A 20,560-nucleotide genomic window follows, 5' to 3' on the forward strand; every position below is an offset into this window, starting at 1 on the left:
AATATTTATATTTTCCCCAAGTTTTATTGCTTTTATTTTATTTATTTTACAGACCTTATTTTAATAGTAAAGATTACTCACACCAAAGTATTAAAAGGAAGCCGTGAAGATTGAGTGAGCAACTACGTCTTCTTCGTACCTTCAAACACGCAGCTTCTGCATGTGTCCACAGTGAGAATATGGTGACGTTATAGATGTTTGAACCCTGCTGGATGTTCTCTGTGCTGCAGGGATGTACTGTTCAGAGATGGTGATGTGTGAGGAGCAATCATCAAGGGCTAGGACTTGGCATGGAAGTGATAGCATAAACCCAAAAGACTGAGGATCCTCTTGTGCCCTGTCAGTACACTTCTTAGTTAATGCCAATATGTGAGGGGTTAAGGTAGGAAAGGAAGTTCTGCAAAAGAGAAAGAAAAAAAGGATTCAGTCATGCATACATCTGTTGCTACTGTATTTATGAGTTAACAGTGAGCGACATTCATAGCTTTAGTGTTACACAGGGCAGGACAGTATTGCGAATACAGAGTTGCTTGTCTCACTGAGTCCCATCGTGAATATGATATTTTATCCAGAGCATCATGGGTTATTTAGCATTGATGTTGCTTAACTAATGAATTAAGTATTCATTTATGTGTGTTTTCTTTAGTAATGCCGGATCATAGACACTGTGACTTCTCTAGTTTGTCATCATGTTGGCTCTTTGGAGCCCGAAGTGACCATATTTGGACAAAATGGGTAGAGCTGCAGGAACACAGGTGATGGGGGAGCTAATGCTACAAATCAGCTACTTGAAATGTCATCGAACATTTGAGTAACACAATAATTTAACAGTCTTATTAGTGTAGCTTATTGGTCACAAGCTGTCTGTCAGAAATAAATGTTTTATTCAACAAACAGAAACTCTGAAGGTCTGACAAGGTAGTGTAGTCAAACAAATCCATGGAAGTCTATGGATGTCAGGGTATTTTCACTGTAGCCATGATACTTATACACTGGCTTTACTTTGGAGCTGTAGACCTAGGGACAGAATATAAAGATACACAGAAAAAAAACAATGTGATGCAGGAATCACAATGTTTATAGCTATTACACATTTTTGACACTAACATTTTAACAAGTGGTTTTAAAGAAAAAGTGAGTAGAGTGAAGTAAAAGGAAAAATTGCGCATGGGGTGCTTATGTTCTTTGTAGAAAAAGTCAATTTCCAGTGATTCTACAGACACTACTGAATTATTATAAATAGAATTTTTCTGCATCTTCTATATTAACCCTGTAAAGCCTGAACCGTTAAATCTTTGACAGAAAATTCCAGTTCTTTGTAACTGGAGGATTTATTGGTCTGTCTGAACAACCAAAATAATTTGTTTTGAAATATCAATTTCCATGTATGAGTTTCAATTTTGTGTCATATTTGATACATCGGTTCTCAATGTCAAATAAAAACATAATATAACACAAACATGACAAATTGGTAATTCCTTTTCAACACTGGAAAAGTTCTGCCTCCTTCCTCATTAATGAATGTTTTGTAGTGTCACTGGAAAGACCTCTGGTGAATGAATTCCTCCCCCCTGGTGGATTATCTGTGTATTGCATGTATCTAATTGTATACATCCGGGTTTTCAAGAAAAAAAAATATCACACTGATCATGTAGAAAGCTTCAAAACTCATGTATCAAATACGATACGTTTGGTGCTATAGGGCTATAGAGGACTATAGGTGTTCTGGTAGTCCACATTGACCTGCAGGAGTTTTTATTACATGTATCACTGACACTGAGACATTACTGTTTTCAGACTGTTGCATGGATTACAATGGAGAATTTAACCCACCTCAGAAAAAACTAGATATTCATAGATCTCATATATCACTACTCAAAGTAAAGGATATCAAGATGTTTTTTTGTTTGTGGTTATGACATAAACAGCAGGTTGCAACGTTTAATATATTTCAGATTTTCTGCAAAAGAAACTCGCTCTATACCTTTAGGATTTGCTGGTTTGACACATTTAATTACAAATCGCTCAGGGAAATGCTTCATGCTTCTCATTATCTTCCTCATGGTCAACCGTCCCTAAGAATGTGAGTATGGTTTGAGTTTGTTGCCTAGTAATTACTGGAGGCTAGATACGACTCTCTCTGTGTGAGGTTTCAATTGAATTGCTCTGGGCCGGGTCGCATCTGGCTCTTATTACGCTGTATCAACAAACTCCCTGGGACTGATGTGATGTGATGTCATGTGATGTGGTCAGCGCTCACCTCTGTTCACTCTGGAGCTGCTTAGAAAAGACCGCAATCTTTAAGGTTTTCTTTGATGATGATGTCTGTCACAGCATTGAACACAATCTCCACGTTCTTTGTGTCTGTGGCACAGGTCAAGTGAGAGTAGATTTCTTTCACACCCTTCTTCATGTTCAGGTCCAAGAACTGTGTCTTGATGTAGTTGCTGGCGTCGTCGTACGTGTTGGGTCCTGTGTGAAGATAACAGCACATTTGTCAAAGAGAATTATGGATCTAATACCGTTACTCCCGCTTTCTTTACAATCAATTTTATTTATTTATTGCTCTCCTCACTGGACTTTTTTTTCTTGGTTGCCTCTGAAACAACATTTGACTTCTTAACCCATAAAGACCCAAACATCCACTGGTGACCAAAACTATCTAGTTATGTAAAATGTTTAATACCTGTTGATCCATTAATCCTATCAACAATCGGTGTAAAAAGCAGCTTGTCATTTTTTCATGGTCATCAGATACGACCCATTTGGACATTCAGAGGCTCTGTAGTGAACGTGGAAACACCGTCATCTTCTACAACATTGATTCATCAGTAAAACCCATGAAGTTGGATCAATAACAGTGGATGGAGATGCTTGTTTTATGTTCAGTTAATGATAGATTTTACAGAAAAAGATACCTTTTCTTCAGTTTTCTCTGTTTCTGATATAATAACCCTCAATTTTAATTTGAGCTCTAATGAATGTTTATATGATCAGTGAATTAAATATAGGAAAAAACCTGATTTTTACTGAAAAAACTCAAGATACAAGGATAATATTGGAGTAAATGGTGATAAATCACTTAAGAAAGGCTAAATACAGAGAAAAATTCATTTAGTAATGGCTACAAAAGTAGCACTGGACCTTTCCGGGTTAAGTATAAATAAAATATGGATTTTTTTTGTGTGTGTAGGTCAGTGTTGCTAAACCTTTTTCTCCAGAAATAACTTGCTTTAGCTGCACGGGTTCACAAATCATTCATTCATTCATTTATCCATTCATTCATTCAAACATTCTCAGAACTTCTCTCCTTGCATCCACCTCAGCCTGTCGACTGGACACTATTGTCCAGTATTCTTAATTTGTTATTTTTGTCTGCACACTGTTGCTATTCATTAATCATTTTCATGACATAAGTTTGTTGAAAACTTGATTCTGATTCTACATAGCCTACAGCAGCTTTGATTACTGATTCTTGAGGTCATTTGCAATCAATAAAACCACTTCTAAATTAATATATATTTTAAAATAAATAGCCATGCAGTAATAACAATGGTATATGTAACTGCATTGTCTGAATTCATTTTTGCTCAGTTTGCTTTACATTATCATTCATTTCTTTTACGGACATTCCTGATATTGACCTATTTCAGTGTTTGTTAGTAGATCTCTCTTATTTCTGATGGATCTGGTCTCCTGGTCTAACAATGCATCCGGTCTAAGGTCACTGTAGATGATCTGTATGTCTTAACATCTGCTAAAATAACTCCAAAACCTTTAAAGCAGTGTTGTTTGGTCTCACCATCGTAATCTGGGAAGCAGATGCTCAGGTGGACTTTCTTGATCTTCTCTTCAAAGAGATCCTTCTTGTTGAGGAAAAGCACGATGGAGGTCAGTGCAAAGAATCTGTGGTTGCAAATACTGTTGAATAGATGGAGAGACTCGTGCATGCGGTTCTGAAAATGACACAGAGGAGACAAGAGTGAGACAACTGCTGACGCCTCTTTATGTTATTAAAAAATGAAAATGTGATGAGGTCTAAACTCACCACTTCATCGTCCTCTACCAGCACCATGTCATATGCACTGAGAGCTCCGCAGAAGATGATGCAGGTCACACCCTCGAAACAATGGATCCACTTCTTTCTCTCTGACCTCTGTCCGCCCACGTCAAACATCCTGTTCACCGACATTCACAACATAGTCAGAGAGGGGAAGTTCACCTCATAGCGCTGTGCAAACTGGGGTCAGACTTTGGTTTGAGACCTTGTTGTCACTAACCTGAAGTGCAACTCTTTGCAGGAGAACTGTTCTTCGATGATACCAGTTGTTTTGACTCGAGATCGCAGCACATCCTGTTCAGTGGGGAGGTAGTCTGGCTTGCAGATTCTGTCCATTTCATTGAGGTAGCTGTAGAGAAAGTTTAATACTGTTAATAAAAATGGCAACAACACTTATAACTGAAAAAACAAAGCTTTGCAAAAAGAAAGACAGCTAAAAGCATGCTATGTGGTTAATAACAAACTAAAGTAAACCAAAATAACAGTGAAAATGTATGTATTTTTCTTCTTTGTCTTTAAAATCATAACATAGAGCCTAGTATTTTGCGTGGATATAAAATGCCAGTTTGATGCCAGTAGATGGCAGCACATCATGAACATTATGCCCACGACTGACACCATGGTGGCGAAAGACAAGTGAAAGCGCCAAATTCCTTTAGTTGGATTACACAATGTTTCTGCAGATTTTTCAGAATATCATCACTGAAAATATCTTACAATACAAAAAATGCTAATATTAACACTAAAACCTAAAGTAAAAGTAAGCATTTTTGACAAATATACAAGTATTATACCCTTGCTGTGGAGGTTAAACTAAGCAAAACAGTATGTGAGATGAAATCAGCACTTTATCTTTAGCCTGTGATGGGAACTGCTGCGGTTTTATCAAATGTGGACTCACTATCCAGCGGAGTCGTTCAGTTGGTACTCAGCAGCTCTCTCAAAGCCGGCCTGCACACCAGAGTCACCCCACAGCTTCTTGATAACGTCAGCCAGCTCAGAAGGCATCGTACCTTCCTCAATAGAGTCCGACAAGTTCTGCAGCTTCTGTGCATCCTCCTGTGGTTTCAGAACAAACATGGGTCAACACCATCTTACTGTAGTACTATTTATAGCGTACGTTTATTGAGTTATGTGTCTGGTGTTCATCTTTGGGTGTAATGTGAGACCTGTCCAGAGGGTGAGCCGAAATCAATGCCCAGCATCTCCATGCCTCTGATGATGGCCAGAGCAGACTGCAGGATGTTTCCATAGATGATTGCCCTAAACTCCATTTGTTCCTCTTTTGTGTAACCACCTTGATGCAGAATCCTGTACAAAAAGAGTAGAAGAGCAGACCAGGTCAAAAAACTGTCACACATCACCACATCAAAAGCCTGACTTTTTTTTAACCTATCCATAAAGTAGGTCAAAAGGATCCAAACAGAAGAGGATCTTATCATGAATATTTTATATTTCTATACCAAGACTTTTTCATCGCATGCTCGTGGTATAGTACAGTGAAATGAAAAAATCACTGTATTGTATTAATTAAACGTTTTAAATTCATGTCTATTTTATTTTTATTGGAGCTAAAGGCCAGTTGAATTTCCTTTGGGGTAAATAAAGTTAATCTGTTCTCATATACGGGATTTTAATTCCTATTTCTGCTAAACAGTTATTACTTTACGTAAAGAGTCGACCTACAGAAGGTTGAAATTTAGCTGTTTAACATAAACTGTCGCATATACACATAATTTGTTTAACATCATCCTTCTTTTCATACATGACATATGACAAATAAAGGTTTTATTATTCTAATTCAAGCTAAAATTGACATCCATTCGGTTTTGTTTGTGCATAGTGTTAAATTACAAAGAAGTGCTGAACATTCATAAAATGTCATGCATTTATACTGGAGCTACAGAACAGTCTGTTCACAGTGCCACCCTGTGGTGTGTTTCTGACCACACTCATGCTGGTTCTCCTCTGTCAAGAGTGCAACTGCCTGCATAAAATAAGTGCTGACAAATCAGAGGAAGTGGACGTTTGCCCCGTCGACCTTTGAGAGAAGCTTCAGTAAAAGTGAAACCAGCAGAAGATTAACTGACTGTCAGCTCCTCTGTGACTCCCCTCAACACTGACGACATACTCTTTACCATCATTATTATTAGTTTGTGTCACTTATTTTTGTTGAACCCGTTCCATCCCAAAGCACTTACTTCATTTGTTTGACAATGGTGCTCTTCCCTGACTCACCAGCGCCTGTGAAGAGAACAAATGGGTTCAGATGGACACAATAAGCAAAGCTGTTTCACATCAAGAAGACACGCACTTTACTTTATCATGCAATTCAGTTAAAATAGCAACTTATTTAAAAAAAAAAAAAAAAAAAAAAAAACAGTGTTCTGTTGAATCATAATTTCCTCTGTATGTTTACTTTGCAGACATGAGAATTAATATGAGAATGGTGGGAAATGTATTACTAACATCTCTTTACACATATCACTAAATGTTGATATTATTGATATCAATATGATATGATATGATTGATATTGTTGACTTAATTTTATTAGTTAATCAGATAGTCTAAATCTCTGAGCCTGAGTTAATTTTAAAGACTGTTCTATTTCTTTCCCAGAACAAATGTACACTCTTGCAGTGTTGACATTTTGCTTTTGTTGTTATATTTTGTTTTATTTATGTGATTTTATTGTTTCTTAATGCTTTGATTCATTTCATTCACTGTGCTTTTAGTCTTCTGTGCAGCACTATGGTCCACTGTGGTTGGTTTTAAAGTGCTTTATGAATAAAGTTGGATTGGATGAAATATGGTACATGGTGCAGCATCCATACAGTTATAAAACAAGAGCCACAGCAACTATAAAGCAAAACTGCAACTGGAGGCCAGTGACACAATAAAATACAATCTGAAATACAACTACACATGGAAAAGGTCAGACTGAAGGTGAAATCTGACTCTGGCAGTGTTGTCTATACATTTTCATGAGCATATTTCTTCCTGTTAAGAATCTGTGAAAGTAGTGAATGCAGATTTTTTTCTTTTTTCAGATGTGTTCTGACACTTGACTCCATGTGATGTTTTTAATAAAGTAATGATTAAAAATGAAACTACCGTATCAGGAGCACATGAGTCCCCTCACACAAAAGAGGGCAATTACACTATTTTCAAATTTTCTTGGTGAGTTAAACAGAGTCTCTTTTTAGATTTGACTTTCAGCATTTTACAACATTGAATTTAAAAAATGTTGCGGTCACTGTGACTGAGGAAATCAGCATTAGGTAAACAAACAGACTGTAAAGTGTCCATGCCTTAAAAGTGGGACAGTTGGATGTGCTTAAGAAAAGCCTACAGGCAGATCAGGCTCTCTGCAGCGCTGTAAACTAACTCAGGCCACAAGGAATTTATCACGTCACAGACAAACCAAAGCTGGACGTCCTGCTCACACTGGAGGCACATTAAGCTCCGTCCACAGACTTACTGCCTGAGTGGTTAACGACTTCAAGCCTCCTCTTCTGTGGCCTCATCCAACCCTCTCAGGAGGGAGAAAATCTGAGAGGGTTTTTTTTCTGCTCTAGCTGTACTAAGTCAGTGTGTTGAGCTTATTTGTAAAGTGGCAGTAAAGGTGGCGCTGTCAATGACTTCTGATTAGTTTTTAGTGGTTTGATGAGGAGTTTTAATTAACTAATTTAATCTTCTGAATCACTCTCTCAACTCATGCTCCTTAAGTGAATGTGCTAATTCATATTAAACCTTTACTTTGAATGAAAGTGAAATGTGAGTTTTATATTGATGTTTGTTCTGCAAAAGCCCCAAACGAAAACATAACACAAAAAATGACATGCAAAATTAACTTCACAATCAGCATAATATGTATGAACAGAATGTAAACTTCAGGGACATTTTTTAAAACAGATTATTGTTTACAGTTAACAATTGAGGACATTTTTAGCAACACAATGAAGAAAACATATTGTTTGTTGCTACCAAAATATATTTAGTATATTTGGAATATATATTAATTTGGAATATTTTAAAATCTTCCAAAAATGTATTTTATTACGTATTTAAATTAAATGAATTCCATTAAATCAGAGATTGTGTTTCATCACACAGAAACTGATCTGTTTTCTTTCCACCATTGTCCTCAGGGTGGCGCATTTTTGCATTTTTCAAGGTTAATTCTTACAGTTTTATCTCTGATGTTGAATTCTGCTGAAAAAATACTTCAGTTCTGTTTATTTCACTGATGTATTTTAGAGGCAGATATCCTGTCTGCTCACACTTATTTATCATGAATTTATTAACATTACTAAGGGCCTTGAGCTTTTCCTGACATTACAACTTAAACCTTTTTACCTTTTTTGACAGTGTCAATGATGGCATGATTTTGCATTAGCAGTGCAACCCAATACATCAAAAATCTTTCTAAATTATAATTAATTTCAATATTTTACGTTTTCACAAACTCCAACATCAATAACCAGTATGTCATTAGTCCCCTCTTTGACATTTTACAACAGATTTTCATATTATGATACAGTAAGAGCTGCTGTTCCACTGATATTGACAATATAGAAAATTGTATAGTTTATGTGTGAGTTGAGGGATCAACAAGAAGCTCACCAAGTGGATCTACACTAAACCGGTTAGCTAATCGGATTGACATATTGCTGCTCGGCTGTGATTCATTTAGACCAAAGGCTGTGATCTTTTAAGCACCAATGTCCTTTCATCAGAATTGAAAAGTCACCCTTTATTTGAAGATACTAAAGTAAATGTATGTTTTGTTTACTTATTTACTACTTCTAAAAAGAGTCTCGTGTATTTAAAATAATTCTGTTGCACCTATGTTGGGAATTTTGAGTATTTTTGCTGATTTTATAACTTAAGTCAATGTTACAGTCATTGCAGTGTCTTTTCAATTCTGCATCAGTCAAAATCTATTACCAGGGTTTACTTTTTAGCCTAATGATAGGCTTGATCATTTTTAATAATAATTTGCATATTTTTTATTTTGTAAAAATGATAAAACTTTTTAAAACCTGTTCTCACTACACCCTCATCCCTCTCTCTGCTCTTTCTCATCTCTGACTAAAGCCCTATCAGTTCAGCTTAACGACCCCACCACCATCTTTTTAATAAACTAATGTCATTTATAATCCAGAAACAATTCATCTGCACAGCATGTAAATCCTCTGAGCATCCGCTATCTTACATCAGACTAAGCAGTGAGCAGATGTATCAACCACTTCAAAGCCACTTTACATGGCTCTTATCCAAGATTTAAACAATATCCTGCATATTAGTTCATACATGCACAATGAGACATCCACCATTAACCTAATCAATAAAAGGTTAGTAACATTTAAAATGAAGTTTTCAAAATTAATGCTGCAACATAAATTAACTGAAACTGATCAGCTGACTTTTCATGCCTCATTAAACAGTTGTTTTTCCAGCACTGATGTTCAATATCTGCTTGTTTTATCTGCAGTTACACCTGTTGACTGACTACAAGACACCTCTATTCTGCACACATCAACTGCACAGAACATTCAGCTTAGTCAGATTTAAATGCACAAGTAAGATCCATAAAATGCAGAGTGTTTACAAGATTTAACCTGTGGATCTGAGCACCTTTGCATCACCTGCAGTTCTAGGACAAAAAAAAGACAACTTCACTTACCAAGCAGTAATAGCTTGACTGTTTTAGAGTCCTTATCAGCATCTTCCTGGAGTTGTTTTTCCAACTCCTTGGACTTTTTGTCCTCCGCACTAGCTCCTGCACCCATGCCTTCAGCCTCTGCAAACTCGAGGTCTTCTAAGATGGAAATTTTGACAGTTCTCTGTGAGGAGCTGCAGGAGAATCTGGGTGAAGCACTAATCGTGCTGAAAGGCGATTTCCGAGCGGAAGGGGATTGGGAGGGAGGCGCTTGGACCGTCCTGGCTTGGTTGACCCTTTTCAATTAGATGATCAGTTGCAACCCTCTCAAGGTTTACATCAATTCAGAACCACCCCTTTACTTTAATTCCCTTTACTTAAACCCATGACTTAGGAGGTGCCTCTTCCTGATTGGCCATTCAATCCAATTAGTCAAAACAGGGCAATAGTGAATGATGTAAAGAAAAGGAGCAAATAAGCATCAGAGAGAGTAAGTGATAGCTTTCCCAGGATTCACTGATTTGATTTGCATTTGTACATGGTCTCATAATATTCACATGTATACAGTTTATACATACAGGATGTACACTGGAGTAATCTGTCTCTTTCTCTTCATCTCAAACAGTGAATGTGCTCACACTGACAAAACACTGTGTTTTCCTGCTCTCACTGCGTCCTGTTAGACTCTTGACTTCAGTGTCAGTCACATGGACGAGGAAGGGAGGGTGGCATTAAGGGCCCATAAACTTCTTACAGCTAAGACGGTTAAATCCCAGGTGGTGTGTTACCAGCTAAATAAAGCAACCATCACTGCACCGGTGCTCTTCAGTGGGGTCTCAGTATTAACATGACCTGCTTCACAAGTTACATAACCTGCATGTGTTTGAGTGGGATCCATCACACTTGAAATGATCTAAAAACACATGCAAGTGTGGTTTTAGACAGAGCTTTGTGTTCTGAGACATAGACAGAGGTGTGATACCACATATGTTTGTTTTGAAGTATTTGATCCATGAGCAGGGCGGCCATGTTGGACTAATGTGTGGATGTCAGAGGGCTTGGATTCTGGACTTTTACATTTACGCCCTGTATGTTGGAGTACTGATGACACAGTGTGTTTAAAGCTACTAATTCAGAATTTTTTTAACCAACAAGTTGCATTACAATAATTACAATGTGAAATTAGATGTAGTTAAGCAACTTTCATACCCCCCAGAAAGAAAAGTAATTCACAACCCTACGTTTTAAGTACTAATTCTCCATTGTTTTTATCAGTATTTGGCTTTTTATTTTATGGATAGACCAGGTATTCCTACCTATTTTTTTATTCATTCATTCATTTTCCAAACCACTTTATTCTCTGGAGGGTTGTGGTTTATAATCACCAAACAGCTATGGGGGGGGGGGTACACCCTGGATGTGTCACCAGTTCATAGCAGGGGTAATTTAGACTGATCAATTAACTTGTGTGGCTAAACCTGTGTTGCTTTTCACCCCAGAAAACACTCAGTTTTATGCTGTGTACTCTTATAGGTCAAGACCACATTGGTAAGCTGCACAGAAAACTGAAATTTGGCTTACTTTCAGGTCATTGTGCAAAATAATCCACATTAGTCATCAACAATATATGTTTTTGAGTGACTGTCAACAGCACATTTACTGATATTCATTTAATTTAAGATTCAAATATTTAAAATTTTTAAAGGCAAAAATGCCAAAGAATGTCAGCTTATTAATTTTTTCACAATTTCCACATTTTTCACAATTTTCTGACAATTTATGGATCAAAGATGAACTGACAATGCAGATAATTGTTTCAATCCTTTAACATAATTTAAATGTTGACGTGTGAGCAGAATTCACTACATCAAAGCTGTGTTGGTGCCAATCGTGATCCAACTGAAACAGGTCTAATGTGAAAGTGTACTTCATACAGAGAATGGACTTTAGTTAAGCTTGGTCACTGTGTCTCCACCTTCTGTTCACTGGTTTCACTGGACATCTGTAGGACAGAGCTGTGTGTTAATCAGGCTTCATTATGGAGCCACTCCCAGCAGCTGTGGGTCAGCACTGTCAGCCAACTAGCAGCTAAACCTCCAAAGAGAGTCAGTGGTAAACACAATACTTTACCCTAAGTACAATACTTCACGTTCAAATTTAACAAAAATTGGTAGCAGGTGCATTTTTTTTTTTTAATTTAATTAATTTCAGGTCAGTCTGTGCACTGCAGTACATCTTTCACTGTATAATAATTGACCTGGGATGTTCAAACTCTGGTCATAAGACTAATAGCACTGCACTTAAATATCAGATTAAATATCATATTTACACCTTACATCTATCTATCTATCTATCTATCTATCTATCTATCTATCTATCTATCTATCTATCTATCTATCTATCTATCTATCTGTCTGTCTGTCTGTCTGTCTGTCTACACTGTAGCAAATTTCCTAAAATTTTTTGCTAGTTACTCGAAATATAATTACAGTATATAACTGGATACTTTTTACAGATTTTTGCTGTATATAAATTACAGCAATGTATTGTTGTTTTATATTAGAAACAACCATTAAATTGTATTTTAGTGTTTTTTTAGTTTTCACAGCTCCAGTTTGACTCCATCCATGCTAACGGAGCTAACTGAGCCTGGACTAACAGAAGTATGTCTGAACAGGGCTAATGCTAATACAGCTAGCGTTAGCTTAAGTTAACCAGTTTTTCGCTAGCTAACATTTGCAAAAAATTCACTGAGCTCCTGAGAGCGACCCATTCTTTCACAAATGTTTGTAAAAGCAGTCTGCATGCGTAGGTGCTTGATTTTATACACCTGTGGCCATGGAAGTGATTGGAACACCTGATTCTGATTATTTGGATGGGTGAGCGAATACTTTTGGCAATATAGTGTATGTCCGAACGGGGCTAATGCTAATGCCAGGTAGCGTTAGCTTAAGTTAACCAGTTTTTCGCTAGCTAACATTTGCAAAAGCAGTGCATTCTCAGTCCCACACCCAGTATATTTCGTAAGAAACATGACTAAGATCAGTAAAATAATGCGAAATACAGTCACTCACACAAATAAAGAAACATTATTCTTACTAAAATGCTGGTTTTCACATGTTTACATTTACACACTGAGGTAAAATAGACATATACACGGTCAAATTATTTTGCATGAAGTTACTACTAGAATCACATTTAAATTTTTTGGGCTAATAATGTCTTACTTACACTTTATTGAGTGGATGGATGTGGAGTTCACTCCTCTGTCCTTCATGTCCTCCTTCTTACACTACAGTGTGTAATTGTAATTTGTATGGTTTACAGTCAGAACCAAGTGAAAACACAACCATCCTGTAATTTTACAATGTGATGCAGTGAACAAATGCTTGAAGTTACTGTAAATATTTTTTTTACCTGTAGAAGAAGCTAATATTTTACTGTAGAAATTACATAAGTGTATTACAATCTATCTATCTATCTATCTATCTATCTATCTATCTAAGGAAAATACTGCATTTTCTGCGACACCACATTTGTCTGACAGCTTTATTCAGGTTACAGTTTTCCATGCCCTTCTTGTACCACCAGAACCATCCCCAAATGTCTGTGTTATTTTTGGTGAACTAAAGGAGGATTTCTTCATTTATGGGCTGAGGAAATCATCAACCTAAACAACCTCTTTAAACACTGCTCATGGATTACAGCACATTGACTTCTATAATACTCTTAGTACATTATACTGACAATACTTGTGATGCAGAACTTTTACTTGTTGTGTAGTTTCAGTAGTTTTACTCAAGTAGAACATCTGAATACTTCCTCCACTCCTGCTTTTAGTTTCTTCATGTATGTATGTATGTATGTATGTATGTATGTATGTATGTATGTGTGTGTGTGTATATATATATATGTATGTATATATATGTATGTATGTATGTATATATGTGTGTGTGTATATATATATATATATATATATATATATATATATATATATATATATATATATATATATATATATATATATATGCTCCCATTGGTTGGTCCACCATTTTTTAACTGTTTCTGTGTTTATGACATATTGAGCAGATTTAGTAGATCTTCGGCCTATCCTTCAGCCAGACAGTCCCAGATCCCGTTTAGTGACGTCAGGGTGAAATAGGCTCAGCAGGCATCGAGAGGATTGACAGACATAGACCTCTGACCAGAAGTGGACTGACATATGAATAGTAAAAAGAGGTCAGAAGCGTTTTCACTGAAATTTGCAAAAGATGTCCAATACCTGTGTAAAATGCTATGTTTAAAAGGAAAATATGTCAAATGTTTTTCCAAAGACTTTTTCCTAAAAGTGTATTTTGACTAAACTTCTCCATATGAAATCCAACAGTCTTTACAAAGCAGAAAAAAATAGAAAACACCTCCTTTCATTAAATCTGTCAGTGCATCAAAAATGAAGCCACTCTCTGATTTTCACAGCCTCTCCTCTCTGCACCAAATCAGAGCCCTTTTCCGTCCTGGGCATTACGCTCACGTCACTCTGCCCTAAGCATGTAGTGCTAATTGCCTGGGGCAGCGTACTTCAGGCCTAAATCCCCCAACACTTTCAAGCAGGCTAATCGAGATAGTACATGGCGATGGCGGCCAATCCCATTAGCCCATGGAAGGCGTAGCTCTGCCCTGCGCTCAGTCCCTGTGTCTCTGATCTGTTGATGAGATTACAAACAGAGCCTCAGATCAACCCGAGAGGCAGGGGCTTAACACATCATGGTCGCATTTTTGGGGTGGTGGGTTCAATGGAGAGGCGTTGAATATGTTTTCAACCACTACTGCCACTGTACATCACTGTGCAGAAATGAGAAACGCAAATGCAGCCTCTTTTTAAATAGTGAGTCTAAGTAGGTCAAGCTGGAGGTGCGCTGATGCTCCTTCGACAACATCATAGTAAAACACCAACACTTTTTTCGTTTGCTCTCTCATGCTTCCTCTATATCTTATTTTGCTCAATTTGACTTCCATATAAAAGCAGGCACAGCACTTAATGAGAAAATTGAGTGTAAATTCAGTTTCTTAACTAACTATGAAAGGCACAGATTCATTCAGTCAGTACAAGAAAATATTAAAAAGTATATAAATACAACAGAATAAATACAATGAAATAATCAGATTTGGAAAAATTCTTTTCTTCTGTGTCCCGCTGATCTATAAAATAAATTGTAAAGTGTAGTCCCACTCATGACACACTAGAAAACTTGGTGACACCACAGTAACTTTCCCACTCGATGTTGTGATACTGTGTTAATCCTCTTAAATAAATTCAACTTGGACCTACGACACATACCTGCTTATGGCCAAGAATTATATTAAGAAGTCCCCATTCATTCATTATCTTTTCTGTTAACACCTGATCCACCTGTGATCAACTATTTAATCACCATATATTAATACTGTAATATTATACTGTTATTAATGGGTCTGTTAGTCTGTTGGTTTCTCTGAATGTGAGTATGTTTCTGCAGCCTTCACCCAGACACATCATACTGGTACAAACATTAATACAGTTTCTTCTGCATTGCTTCATTTCCAACACACTCATCTCAAGGTGAGTTTATTTAAGATCTACTCTACTACTCTACTTTACATTTGGCTGTGATCTTCATTTTTACCCTTAAAGATGCTGAACAATTTTTGTTGGCAATTTAAAAATGAATGTTTGCCTACATTCAGCCTTTTCTAAGTGATTTGTCACCTTTTATTATGATATTTTCCTGTGAAATTTGCAACTTTTAATGATAATTAAGTGTGTCCTATATTTAATTTACTGACCATGTAGATGTTCATAGAAGCTCAAAGGTTATATCAAAACAGCAAAAACTGAAGAAAAAGTGACTGCTTCAGCAAAATACATCATTAAATAAACATGAAAAACAAGTGTCTACAACCACTTTCATTTGTCAAACTGCGTAGAATTTACTGTTCAATCAATGTTGCAAAAAAAAAAAAAAAAATCCATGTTCACTATGCAGCCTCTGGACGTCCAAATGGGTCATATCTGATACCACTGAAAAGCTGAGAAACTTCATTTTAATTGAATTATTAACAAGTACTGATAGGATTAGTAGTTTAATAGTTATTAAACATTTTAGATTAGTAGATGCTTTTGGTTTGGATGGTTTTAACCAACACAAAAAAATCAAACCATGGACTTTAAATCCAAAATACAACATAAAATCCTGGTCTTGGTTTATAAAACACTATGTGGAAATCTGCTCCATGAGTCTTGTTAGTGATTTTTTTTGTATCTGTGCATGTTTACCAGTTGCCAACACTGTGTACTAAAACCAAATACCATAGTTATACATTATTATTTGTGTGTTGCCTTTGTCTGAAGCTCTATGAAGGTAGATTTGTGCCTTTATTATTCAATCAAAAAAAAGTTGTTTAACCCAAAACAATATTTTCAATAAAAAAAACCTTTTCAATCAAAGAAAAAGTGTTTAAATGCAAAAAATATTTGAGACCCAAAAAATTGCAACTGAACACTTCTTTCTTAGTTTGAAAAGATTTTATTTTTTTTTTTAATTGAAGTAAAATTTTATTTTTATTTTATTTTATTGTATTTTGGGATTGAATAGTAAAGACACAAATGTCCTACCAATAATTTGGCCCAAATACAAAAAGATAACTTCAGTCAGAAAGTTTTTTTTTTTTTTGGGTTGAAGCAACTTTTTTTTTATTGAATGATAAAAACATAAATCTACCTTCATACTTTTTACATCTGGAAATTTTGTGCATCAAATACTTCATTTGCTTCATTTGCACTGACCTGTTATTAGTCATGTAAATAAAAAGCAAACTACAACATTTAATTTAAAGGTGCATGAGACATCTATGTATCAATGATAAATTAATGAATTTTAATGTGTTTTCTAAACCCCCTTAGCTTATTAATAATAATCCTGCTTATGCTAACAATAATAATAAAAATAAAAATAAGAATAAGAATAATAATAATAAAATGATGATAATGATGATTTCTTTCCTGTATTTATTGGCAGGTATACTGTACATGTTGTAAACACTGAGGGGAATGAGTCTTCTGAATCCCCTGAAATACACCTATATAATTAGGATACCGTTGCAAGGACTACAATTGGGTCCGTCTGTCTGTCTGTGTGTCTGCACCTCTGATTCTGTCTGGATCCTGATTATAACAGACTCTTTTTAAAATTTGAATTACAGAACTTTTTGACATTTTTCTGATTTTTATGGTGAAAGCAGTTGTTGTTCTGAAGACTGTCCAGAGCTGAGGATATATTGTCATTTTATTTCTAAAGCTATCATATTTAATATTCATTCTTTACCTCAGTTTTTGAATATAATAACTACAGATCTGTTTTTTACGTTCACTGTTCACTCATTTTTTTTATATAAGACCTTGAAAAGACTGGAAAATAATTGATTATAGAATGATTTGAAATCCTGGGAAGATGTTTTACAGGTAAAGAAATCCTCAGATTATTCACAGCAGAATGATTCAGCCGGTTGGAAGTGAATTAAGGATTCATCAATCTGTAAAATCTAAATGTTTAGTTTAGATGCAATTACCATTTTATCATGTTCTTATATAAAGTATTTGATCTGCTTTTGCATGTGACTGTGCTGCACAAATTAAAAAAAAAAAAAACAGACTTTTTTCATTTAATTAAATTAAATCAGATGCACCAGATGGATGTTCGACCAGGTCTGGTGCATTTCATACCAGACTTTTTTCTTATGTGGTTACAGCCGTGTCCACATGGGGGCGTTCATACAGTCTGATTTACACATACAATCCATGCTGAGTCCTTTCAAAGTATTTCACTACTGAAAATATTGTTAGTGGTTAAATATTAACAAATAATTTCTTGTGTGCCTTAATTTGGAGCATTTTTGCCAACAGCAGCTTAATACTCATTTTGGACGTAGAGTATTACAAAAAAAAAAAACATAATTTGTAAGGCACCATAGTATGGAATCACAGTCTGAACTCTTGGTCATTTCTAAATGTCTTTATTTCTTCTGATATCACCTACAATCTCACTACCTTTCACTTTCACTCCATTTTCACTTTGCATCTTCCTGCTGCATTCAGTTTCAGTCTTTCACCACTAGAGGGCGTGGCTTCACTGTACACACACCTGCTCATCATCATCACTAATCAGTGCAGTTTGGCCACAAGATGAAATCATTTTCATGTAAAAAGGACTGAAAATACTTCTGTGCAAGTAAATGTGTAAAAAAACAACAACTTTGCTGTGATGTCTTTGTCTATTTTTCAAAAAAATGTTTGACTGTGTGCAAACACTTCAAACAAAAATATTATCTGTATGGAAGAATTTAACAATTACAAGGAAAACTCTTTTCACACACATGGTAATAGGTTGTTCTTTAAAACACTTATAACATTTGAAGTCTACAGTAAAAGAAGCTTTATGTTTTTTGTTTTGTTTTTAACAAAAGGTACTTTCTTTTATTCAGCAGTGACTCGTAGCAGCTACTATTCTACTTTTGGAAGCTAAAATTAGTCACTTTTTTCCTACATAGTAAAATCTACCTTTGTTTTGTAGTTTTCATAACTTACTATCTCTTACTCTGTACTCACACATTTATTTTTTACAATGTCATTGCTGCTGTCATCACAACTTTTCTCCCCATTGGATCTTGCTCAGACACAGATTTGTGGTTGTCATGGCAACAGTGCAGGCAGGAGCTATGTGTGCTGCAGTGTGCTTTGTATGCTCTGTGTGTATATATATATTTATATTTGGCATTCTGTGTGTGTTTCTGTGTAGTGGGCAGGGAAGCCTAGCCTCTCCATCAGCGCTGCAGCTCAGGCAGTTGGGGGGTGTTTCATGGAGGCGGGGCCTGTTTCGCTGCAGAGGGATGCTCTGCAGCCCCATGCTGGACCCACCACTCTGGAAATCCCTGCTCACAGGCACGTAGCACTCACACACAATCACAAGCACTGACTGCGGTCAGACCTCCTCAGCATCTGTGCCACGTTTCTCCTCTGATTCCCCTCCTCTCTCTTCTCTTTTCTCTCCTCCACCTCCTTTTCCTCCTCCTCCTTTCACTTTCTCTAGCTGTTCAACGCTCCTTCCACTGCAGCTCTGACTCACTCATCTGTTCCTTTCCCATCAACGCCGAGCTGAACTGCACGACCTGGAAACATGTCCTCCAACCTGCCACCTGGGACCACTACAGGGGCTGCCAAAAGCAAGCCCCTGTCCCCCTTCAGGAAGCGAGGCAGCCTGCAGTATGCAACCAGCACAGGTGGGTTTGACAACCTGGGGGCAGAGGGGAAGGTCAGTTTGAACATGTCGGTCTGATAACAGATGGTGAAAATTCACCTGAACTGAGCTGGTGTTACTGTGAAACAGAACTGTGAATCTCCTTACATTCTGTTCGCTGAATTGTGATTAATTTTACTGCTTACAGTGCAAATGTAAAGGCATGTGTGAAAAGAGATTACTGTGCGAAATAGTTTTTGTCTGAAATAGTTTGGAAAAATTCAAACCTGTTGATCTGGGAGGCAGAGTACGCTCTTGTTTTTGGTTGCTGACATTCATATGCTGCTTTTTTTTATCAGAGTGGTTTCTTCTAGGTCTGAACAACTTAAAAATCTGATTATTCTAATATTGCAATATTATATGAGTCACAGTTAGTGAGAACCCAAATCTTTGCATTTCATTTTCACAGACATGTAGATATGTACACATTATAATAATGTAGTGTTTGCTGTGGTCTGTAGCAGACAAGCATATTCCTTATGCCTGGAGAATATGATTTTAATCTCTGCAGCAGCGCTTCACTAATACTGGTTTGTTGCGAAACATTTTACCTTTAAAAAAAAAACTGCAGCTGCTGATATTTGGATGTCATACCTGGCCATAATTGAAGTTTGGTAATATTTCAGTTGATTGTACTGCCCTACTTTCTCCCTTACCAGTTTTGTTTATACAAATGAGGCTGCATACATGCATATAATCCACAGAATCAACCACATTCTCAAAATTAGTATGCAATAGTGTTGGGATTTTCACATTACCAGTATGTATTGCATAACTCCTGGCATTATAAATAAATAACAGCCATTGCATTTAACTCAAGGAAGGATTAGCAATATGTAAAAAATGATGACAGCCTTTCAGAATATAAGATCAGTTTGCAAGCCCAACCTAAAGAACATATTTTTATGTTTGATGTTCATAGGAAGTGATGTGTGGCTCAGATAAATGTGACAGCGGTGTTTTTCATGGGCTCGGATGGCAGTACAGTACATGTGGCCGGCAGAGAATATGTAGGATAGAACCTCAGGAGTTGATCCCCCTGCTGAATGAGAGGATTAGTTTGCACTCTGATGTATGCAAACACCGATCAGTCTTTCATCCAAAATACAAAGGGTAGAATGAAGAATGACCCCATGATGCAATACCAGCCGTCTCTGTACCCCTTTATTCAGAGTCCTCTCTTGATCTAAACAGGGTTTTTTTCTGAGCAGGTTTTTTTTTTTTTTTTTTTTAAAAAGCAGCATTGTATAATTTAGGATATATAATTGGATTAAGCAGTTATAGAAAATGAATGAATGAATGACAGAATATGCAGCAGCAGTGCGTCATTAGTCTTGAGCAGTCATATCTGCATATTGAGCTCCTGAGGGGCAGGGACCTCGGCTCTAAAATGACGCCAATGCAGAAGCATCATGAAGTGTGGAAAAGCACCACTGTTGGCCACTAGACACCAGCTCTACAAAGCCCTGGCAGCCATTGACTTACTGTGACCCTCTCTCTAAATG

General features: G+C 36.5%; 2 protein-coding genes and 1 long non-coding RNA gene across 7 annotated transcripts in view; 1 reads left to right on the forward strand and 2 right to left on the reverse strand.

Moving 5' to 3' along the window:
* The window catches only part of gnat2 (guanine nucleotide binding protein (G protein), alpha transducing activity polypeptide 2), a 10,439-nt gene extending 396 nt beyond the window's left edge, over positions 1-10,043 (reverse strand). The window contains exons 1-9 of the mRNA XM_030139200.1: positions 9,751-10,043; positions 6,262-6,304; positions 5,230-5,371; positions 4,962-5,119; positions 4,281-4,409; positions 4,049-4,178; positions 3,803-3,956; positions 2,261-2,472; positions 1-397 (exon numbers count right to left, since the gene is read on the reverse strand). The exon at positions 1-397 is cut by the window's left edge and continues 396 nt beyond it. Of these exons, the coding sequence (XP_029995060.1) occupies positions 2,282-2,472; positions 3,803-3,956; positions 4,049-4,178; positions 4,281-4,409; positions 4,962-5,119; positions 5,230-5,371; positions 6,262-6,304; positions 9,751-9,856 (1,053 nt within the window). The 5' untranslated portion in view covers positions 9,857-10,043 and the 3' untranslated portion in view covers positions 1-397; positions 2,261-2,281. The remainder of the gene's footprint in view (positions 398-2,260; positions 2,473-3,802; positions 3,957-4,048; positions 4,179-4,280; positions 4,410-4,961; positions 5,120-5,229; positions 5,372-6,261; positions 6,305-9,750) is intronic.
* LOC115422713 (uncharacterized) lies at positions 404-18,423 on the reverse strand. The gene is made up of 3 exons (XR_003935869.1): positions 18,409-18,423; positions 17,981-17,982; positions 404-1,183 (listed from the first exon to the last, which is right to left on the reverse strand). It is a non-coding gene; the product is annotated as an uncharacterized LOC115422713 (long non-coding RNA).
* Positions 18,424-18,678: 255 nt separating this feature from the next.
* The window catches only part of ampd2b (adenosine monophosphate deaminase 2b), a 30,744-nt gene continuing 28,862 nt past the window's right edge, over positions 18,679-20,560 (forward strand). For 4 of the 5 annotated variants that reach the window (XM_030139186.1, XM_030139187.1, XM_030139190.1 and 1 more), the window contains exon 1: positions 18,679-19,038. In XM_030139186.1, the coding sequence (XP_029995046.1) occupies positions 18,936-19,038 (103 nt within the window). In that variant the 5' untranslated portion in view covers positions 18,679-18,935. Of the gene's footprint in view, positions 19,039-19,125; positions 19,129-20,560 lie in introns of all 5 variants that reach the window. The other variant, XM_030139189.1, reaches the window with a different exon arrangement.

Source organism: Sphaeramia orbicularis, chromosome 7 (assembly GCF_902148855.1).
Source record: "Sphaeramia orbicularis chromosome 7, fSphaOr1.1, whole genome shotgun sequence".
In the NCBI taxonomy this organism is placed as follows: domain Eukaryota; kingdom Metazoa; phylum Chordata; class Actinopteri; order Kurtiformes; family Apogonidae; genus Sphaeramia; species Sphaeramia orbicularis.